Source organism: Tamandua tetradactyla, chromosome 8, assembly GCF_023851605.1.
Source record: "Tamandua tetradactyla isolate mTamTet1 chromosome 8, mTamTet1.pri, whole genome shotgun sequence".
NCBI lineage: Eukaryota > Metazoa > Chordata > Mammalia > Pilosa > Myrmecophagidae > Tamandua > Tamandua tetradactyla.
The window spans coordinates 98573480-98582093 of NC_135334.1; the positions used below are offsets into that span (position 1 = coordinate 98573480).

At 37.8% G+C, this 8614-nt stretch overlaps 1 protein-coding gene across 1 annotated transcript; it reads right to left on the reverse strand.

Moving 5' to 3' along the window:
- Positions 1-1115: 1115 nt before the first annotated feature.
- Positions 1116-7757, reverse strand: CCDC179 (coiled-coil domain containing 179). Its single transcript, XM_077112273.1, has 4 exons — positions 7608-7757; positions 6709-6753; positions 4863-4967; positions 1116-1277 (listed from the first exon to the last, which is right to left on the reverse strand). The coding sequence occupies exons 1-4, from the start codon at positions 7650-7652 to the stop codon at positions 1266-1268; spliced, it is 207 nt and encodes a 68-aa protein (XP_076968388.1). The 5' UTR covers positions 7653-7757; the 3' UTR covers positions 1116-1265.
- Between the last annotated feature and the right edge of the window lie 857 nt (positions 7758-8614).

An 8614-nucleotide genomic window follows, 5' to 3' on the forward strand; every position in this document is an offset into this window, starting at 1 on the left:
ATGATTCTTTTGGATCTCTACTGAATGACCCATCTGATCAATAAGGATGCTCCATTCTGGTTGGTCAGTCCTTGAACATCTTCCCATCAAAGTGTGAGCTCTGGGAATTATTCACTTACAGCTCTCAGCTACAGCTTTATCTATATATATGGATATATGCTCTATGGAACTCTGCCCTACAACTCCCAGCTACCTCAAACTCTCTGAACATTTATCATTGCCTCAACTCAGAGAAAGAGCAAGACTCCTCTCCCTTTCTGCACCATGATCTGAAATGTTCCTCCAGGCAGAAAGCATGAAGCTTATTTTTTCCTCTTCTCTCAGGGTTCACCTTTCTTTTTTTTGTCATTTGGACAACATCTGAACACCATTTTTTCTTATATTTTGTCCTGTTTGTTAGTTGCTTACTGTGGGAGCATAGTTCTAGTATTTCTGTCTTGTCCAGAAGCAGAATTCTCTGCACGTCACTTTAAATTGCATTTGAGAGATGGCAAATGGGTCAGCTAATATTCATGTTAACATCAGAGTTGGCAGTTCTTTAATTTAGAAATAATTGTGATAATTCAATCTCATTTCGTAAATTAGTATCTATGTAACCAAGCAATCATTTTATAAAGACATATAATTATCATTTATTTAATACATAAAAATGAAATTTTAATTCAGTATTCAAATTTTGCCTTAAAAGATTACACTTGCTGTATGGCTTACTTGCAATATCAACACAAAATAATTGTATAAAAACAACTTACTGAATAAGGAACACAATGATAATGATATAGTCCTGGAGAGAAAAGAAACTTTACTGTAGGCTTTAGTTATATTAAAACTCTCTCTCAGGACTATTCAAAGATTATTAAAATTTTGTTTAAACACAAGCCATTATAAACATAAAGCAGAGGAATGTTTTCCCTATTATTGAAACATAATTCCAAATATCTAAGTAAGTCATACGTTCCATAACGAAACAAAATTTAATCATGTGCATATTACTTTCAAAAGCCTACACATATGCATTATTTGTTGAAAAGCAGCAAATCTCAAATTTATCACAGAAAAGAAAGTAGTAGTAAGATACGGTACTTAATAAAATGCTATAGCATGTAGTCTGGATGTTAAATGCTTGCACCGTGTTTATTTTTCTGAAATGGCAGAATATTGCCCTTATTTGCAAAGTAAGTCAAATCGTGAAATGCTGCTTGATGACAGAAATCAGCACGTGTTTGGTCTGGCACATGGTTTCTTCCATATGGACTCCAGCTTTATCAAGATGTCCACTAGAAGAGATAAAAATATACAAAGCAAAATGAATTCAATTAAAATCTGCATAGAAATGTTTATACAAATTATAAATCATACGGAAAAGTTCTCAGAGGAAGAAGGTTTTTTTTTAATAAAAAAGTATTCTTTGAAAAGATAGAAATGGTGTTTTGAATTAAAATAAGTTCCCATTTAAAATTCAGATATGAAATGTTCTATTATCTGATAAATCATAACTGGAGATGGATATGATATCAAACAAGTTTCTGTGAATCAGGTAACAAGCACTGCAAACAGGAAGAATTTGGAGAAACCCTAGACAGACTGTAGAAAAGGTCAAAGTCATTTCTGAAATATAGTGGATAGGACAGAGATGTTCAAACAGGGATTTTTCACCCAAGACTTATGGTCTGTGACTGGGTGAGAAAGCGTATCATACACATCTGTTGGGTTGACTTGAAATGACTCAAAATGACATGAGCAGCAGGTATAGAGAAATGAAAATGGAAAGATTATATTTATCAGAATTCCCAGGAATTTAACCTGCCAATAATATTTCAGGATAATTTTAATATCCATGAATGCTTATAATTAATTAGGAGAAAATTTTGTATATTGACTTTAAACAGACAAGATCAAAGAAGGTGCTTTATATATAGAAAATGGGGAAATAAAAATTGTATTTACCATTTAAAACAAAAACAATTTCCTGTTAAAAAATACTTTTCCAAACTTCTTTTCACAACTGGGTGCCCTAACCTTATCATGCACACCATGATCTACTGGATAGAACCCATATCTCAAGAAAGCACTTATTTGTACGTAGTATTTTATTTTTATCTAAAACCATTTGGACAAATAACATAAATGTATCCTTTCTTTAAGTCAAAGACTAATTTAAGCACTGAGAAAATGAGAAGAGGTTATTATTTGGGAGGCCGCCTCTAAGAAAATTTATACAAAGTATGAGAGAAGAAAAAGTGAAAGAAGAATCAGTTCATTTGAAAGCAGAGCTACTCAGTGGGGTCTGGATTCTGGTGTGACAAGACTAGCTGAGAAACCACTTATGTAGTTTTAAAACAATTTGATGCTGCTATGACATTTTGATTGTATATTGCCAAAGTATTAGTCCACAACGGTTTGGAAATATTTTAAAAACTAAGATCAAACAAAATTGATCTCTCACTTTCAGCACTGAGTTTACATGAGAGATACCATACATCCATTGGTCCAGGTATATCATGTACATTAAAAAGTCACAAAGGATTTTTCACAGTCCCTCCTTGCTATGATTACACTTTGGCAAGTGATGAGGAAAGCACTTTAGCATAGTATTTACTTTGGTCCTTTGAGCCCCTTGATATTCTTTCTTGGGCAAAGTGTGCAGTTTCTCTTTTACAGGACACAAGAGCGCTCATGACTCCCTGATTCTGCTAGAAGAAAATATCTTAATGTTCTGAAGATAATTTCAGAATCCATGTATTAAGGAAAATGAATATATGAACACCAGACTGGGCTCACGGTTTCCATATAACATGCATTAAATATTTTTATATTATTTATTTGTGAAACGTTCCACTGGTGTCTGAAAGCTTGAGTTGGTGGGATGATTGCTAAAGAACAATTTTGTGGATGTTTGCATAAAAATATCTAGCAGCTCAAGAAGGGAAAGGGGAGCTTTACATGGAAAATTCTAAATAGTTTGTTATTGAGGAGTAAATCACAAAAGAGAAAAAGGAAATACACAAGGTATCTGAATTGACAAAGGGATAGAAAGTATGATCAAATAAACTGTGTGGAAATGAATAAAGAGTCAAAAGTTTAGAAAAGTGGCAGCAATTGCCATATAGTATAGAAAGGTGTTTTCAGGAATCCTTTCTCCCCTTTCCCCTATATTCCACCTTTTATTCGACTAAGGGATAGCTGAGTATAGGACACGTAGTGCAGACATATTTTAAGGGTTACTACAGAAGCCCTAATTATTTGAGTGGGATTAAGAAACACTGGTATACCAGCAAGGGAGGGGCTTTGTAAATATTAATGACTGTACAAGACCTCTGCAAAATTGGGGATCCTGGGTTTTGGTGTGGCAATGCATAAGCTCCCTTGGTTATGCAAATACAAATGCTAAACAAGGCTAATGGGCTGTACCTTTACTCATAATATGCATTAACGCCAGAAATCCTGGAGGAGGGTGAGTTACAGAAAGAGAATTATCAGTTTAAAAATGAAAAAGGAAGGTGCTTTCTTCCATACAAGAAGAATACCGTTCTCTTCGGAGCAAAATGACGCCAGTTAAACTTTTCACTTCTCTAAATGTCCTTGCAGCTAGGGATCACGGTGACCCAGTTATGACCAGCGAAATGTAAGTGAAAGACTAAGGAGGCTTTTTCCTGATCAAAAGAGGATCCACCTAGATGGTTCGTGGCTTTTGCCAGTCGTCCTATGTCCTTTTTCTCTTGGAATGTGAACATGATGATGAAAGATCCAGAAGCCATTTGGAGACCCTGAGAGTAAAGGCCATGTGATAAGGGTGGAGGGTCAAAAAGACAGAAGGGAACCTGAGACTTTGATGGACTTTTTGAACTGTATCAGGCTACCCGGATCAGGAATTTTTGTTTGGAGAAAACATCAACTCCTATTTTGGTTAACCACGGCAGTTGGGTTTCTGTTTCAATAGCTAAAGTTATCAGTTCTAACTGAAATAGTTATTCATTCGTTGTACTTGTTGTTTTTTAAAGAAAACCAACAGAAAAAAAATCTTTGTTATTGGAAATATAAATTCTCCCAAATCTTTCAATATCAAAGCCACAATCCTGAAGATCGTCCAGAATAAGGACAGGGCTTTTTTGATCAAGGGAGAAAAAGCCTCTTTAACCTTTCACTTATATTTCATTGGTCACAACTGGGTCACTGTCATTCTTGGATGCAAGGACATTTAGAGAGGTGAGAAGTTTAATAGGCTTCCTTCATGGATTTATGAAAGTGGAATGGCTGAGGGAAATGTGGATTTTTTATTCCAGAGGAAGAGCCTATTTATGGAGTAAGATAATAGTTCTTATCAAATATCTGAAGGACATGCAGATTGAAGGGAAATTGAATTAATTTCTGGCTACAAAAAAATGTAAATATGACTTGTTATGTGGAAGAACTTTCAAATCCTGGTCAGAGACACACAAAGATGAACTAAGTGCTGGTTGGAGTAGAGTGTATTCTGATGTTACAAGTATTTAAGCCTAGGTTGAATGACTATTTGGCAGGAGATTTTGTTATTTATAATGTAACCCAAAGATTTGAGTGAATCCCTTGGGCAGTCAGCTAATATTAGGCAAAGCAAGAACTGAAACCCAGAACAACCTGATTTCAAAGATCATACTCTTTTCCTTATACCACACTTCACCTCCAGGAGAGGACACAGAGGAGATTCAAATAATAAACGAGCATTTTATTAGAGGACTTCTAAGGTACCTTCCCAAACATGAATCACAAATTTTTCAAAGGAAAAAGGGGAAAAATTTAAGAGCGAATATTACATAATTTTAAAAGGAGGATGTCTGTGGCATTTAAGGATCTGTTAATTTTGGTGAACTCTCTATACTTACTAGGATCCCAGGTTCTGGAAGTGGAGCAGGCCTTGCAAACCGTTTATTGAGCTTCCTTTTCTGCTTCATTACGATTTGCATACGCTGAACACGTTTAGCTGTGGACTTTAGGAAAATTGAAAATAAACAAACCATACTTTACATAATAGAAAAAGGCAGCATGCTTGTGATGGTTTGGAGGCTTTATGGACCCCAGAAAATTGTTCTTCAAATTCACCCATTCCTGTGAGTATGCACCCATTGTAAGTAGGATCTTTTGTGAGTAGGATCTTAAGATGTACACCTCATTTAGGGTAGATCTTGTTACTGGAGTCCTTTATAAGAAGACGAAATTCAGAGAAAGACACATAGAGAAAGTTACGGAAGCAAGAGGCTGAAAGCAATGAAGTCAGGAAGAGAAGCAGGTGCTGCCATGTGCCTTGCGCCAGTTGCTAGAGAAGTCCAGGTGTGATCTAGGATGCCTTGATTTGGACATTTTCACGGCTTTAGAACTGTCAGCTTGTAAATGAATAAATTCCTCCTGTTAAAAGCCAGGCCATTTCTGGTTTACTGCATTTTGGCAGCTAAGCTGACTAAAACAATACTGAATACATTTTTGGTTTTGTGCCAATAAAAAAATTAAATCAGTGCATATGGCTGGCATAGCTACACAGAAGAAAACCTTTCTTCAAATGTGCAATTCATAGATAAAATACACTGAAACATTAGTAGGGTTTTGAGATTAGACTATTTATTCTCGATTCCTACTTCAAAGGAAATGTGCATAGATGCAAAAACTCAGGGATACATGCTCTTTTATTTTAAAGGGAATGGTCATTAAAAACATCAAAGAAATTTTCTCTTTTTAAGAATAAGAATACAAAACCTGTGTGTCCTTGTCACCTGTCACCCACAGCTTTTTATATCCTCATTGAATGGCAACTAGAAGTACCAGAGACCTAGGGGATCAAACTAGAATGGTTTTGAAGGTAATGAAATACATTATTGAGTTGGAGAGAACATGAGTAACAGCAACTTTTATTATTGCCAATGGGAGTGTAAATTGGCAAATCACTTTGAAAACAATAAAACACATTTTATAATAACGAAAGATTTGTTTTCACTGTAATCTAGACATTCCACTCCTGCCTAAATGAGGAGCTATGTACTAGAACATTCACAGAACTATTCATTATAGGAAGACGGTAGAAACACAATAACCACCAAAAGGAGAAAGGATATATGAACTGTATGATACATCCCACAATGAAATATTAAAACAACAGGGAAAATAAAGGACTACAATCATATCCAGCAACATGGATGTATTTTAGAAAACAATGTTGAGAAGAGTCAATATACACTAAAATTTGCGTGATCTTATAGTTTATAAAGTTTAAACCAATTAAAAATAAATAATATACTGTTGGAGGCAGATATGTGACAGAACTATAAAAGAAAAAGGAGAGGTTGTTAACAGAAAATTCAAGATACTGGTGGCCACTGGGAGAGATTCAGGGAGGCAAGTTAAGGAAGAAGCTCTTTGATGGATTCAAGGATACAGATAACATTTTAATTAATTTAGAAGTGTAATTTAGTGTGATTTATGACTTACTTATACATGCTACCTATATTCTTGTGTATGTATAAAATATTACAATTAAATAAAATGAGAATATAAGCCATTTAGGTTACCCAAAGACCCATTCTAATCAGTAGTCACAAAACCCCAGAACCTCAAGAAAGCTACTGCAGGAATGTACAGTTAATAAAAGTTCTAGAATGTTAGGAAGCACCACACTTAAAGGAAAAAGTGAAAAGCATAATCTTGAAACAACTAGAATTTAGTTGTCTATTTCAACATTACCTGTCTTCTAGTGACATCTGAAGGATGATGTAATTTTGGTCCTTCCTACAAAATACGCAAAATTTTTAAAAAGACAAAAGTCATGAGAAAACACAAAGTAATTATTATAATTCCAAGTCTATGGTACTGCTTTTAATTTATATAATAGATGACATTTTATCCCAAGTGCAAGAGTCAGGGCCAGAATTTGAATATCTCCTTAAAGCAATGAAAACATAGGTTGGAGGATGGGGATTGCATTAATGTTATAAGAAATAAAGAACCAGATATGAACCATATTGCAGGGAACACATCGAGTGCAGGGATTTATGCTGGAAGGGAAGTGTTCGAGACATCACCAATTCATGTTTCTGCCAGAAATGGACTTTCTGCTCTTGACTGAGGGAACCAGCCTTGAATATCTCTAATTTGGGCTTCTAAAGCCTTTTGCAAAAGCTGGGTGTCTGAGGAGCCTCAGCAGGTGTGCTTTGCAAGCACAGGGAGCTCAGGTGCTAGTTTATGGGGTTCCCACGTTCTTCCCCTAATTTCTAAATCGCACTTTCCTCCTCTCTGTTTTGATTCACTTTTTAAACCATAAGACACAAAAGCAATCTCCTCCCATATGGATATTGAGAATCTTATCATTGCCCCCCATGCCCTCTTCCCAAAGCGGGTAAATGGGTCGGCCAGCAAACGCTGTTTATGGTGCCTGACCGGGAGCCGGAGCCGTCCGGGGCTTTTCCTCCTCCCTGTTGGTCCTGCAGACAGCACCCAGTCTGTCTACTTCACCCGGGATCGCCCAACCCCCAGCACTAAACCGCCTGCGCCACCACTGGCAGCGCGAACTCCCGCAGCGGCTTCCGAGCTCCAGGCCTGGGCAGAGGAGGTCAAGACCGCCTCAAGGGCCCCGGAGGACTCACGGGGTTGACTTGGGTTGTTTCGTCCCCCCTACAGTACAGGCACATGCTCCAGAGCCTCCGAGCGCCCCCGGCGCCGCCCACCCGACAGCTCTGCGACAGCCGGAGCACCGACGCCCCTGGGCGCTCCCCGCCCTGCCCGGGTGGGTGCCTTCATCACAATTCTCTTTGTTTTCGTCCGGCCAGCCCCGCCCTTTCCCATAGTCGCCTTCCGAACCTAAAGCAGGAAGCCGAAGACGGTAGGATACGGAGATGGTCTACAGAATTGGGGCTGTCAAGTTGCCACTATTTCCAGTCCTTCCAGATCTCTTGCTCAGAAAACCACGATACCATTTGTAGTCCTCACCGCTACACGTTCTCACCTTGGAGCTCCCTTCACGTCTAAACTTATCTAGCCTGGACTCCATGGTGTATCCCTTCAGCCTTTCTACTGTCAGGGTTCTCAGTTCCATCACCGCTTGGTTCTTCCATCACAGCTTTCTGATGCATCAGCCCAAATGTCCGCCTTCCTCCAGGATCCGAGGGGAAACACGAGATTCTGCAACCCATATCCATGATCCTCAGTTTAGTCTGGGTGTTCACCACTGTTTACCGATTCTAGTTGCACTAGCTCTTTTTGTTTTGTACTCTAAGACGTTCCCTTCAACCTGTCTTCTCTCTATTAAAATCTCTGAACTCACGGCCTCTCACTTTCAGCAGCAGTAGGACAATGATTCTTGCTTCACATAGTGATAATGAAATGGCTAACAGAGATTATGCTCAGCACTGTTAGAAGAATGTGTATATATTAACTCACCAACTCTTTACAACAATCCATGCGGATATGTGCACAATTATTATCATCCAGGTATCAAGGCATCTGGATGTTAAATAATTTGCTTGAGGTTATACAATTAATGAAAGGATGAGTTGGGATTTAATTCCAGAAAGCCTGGATCCAGAGCACTCTTAATAACTGTGCTATGCTATCATAATTGCTTTGTAAGTCCAGACTGGAGCTTCTTCATTTC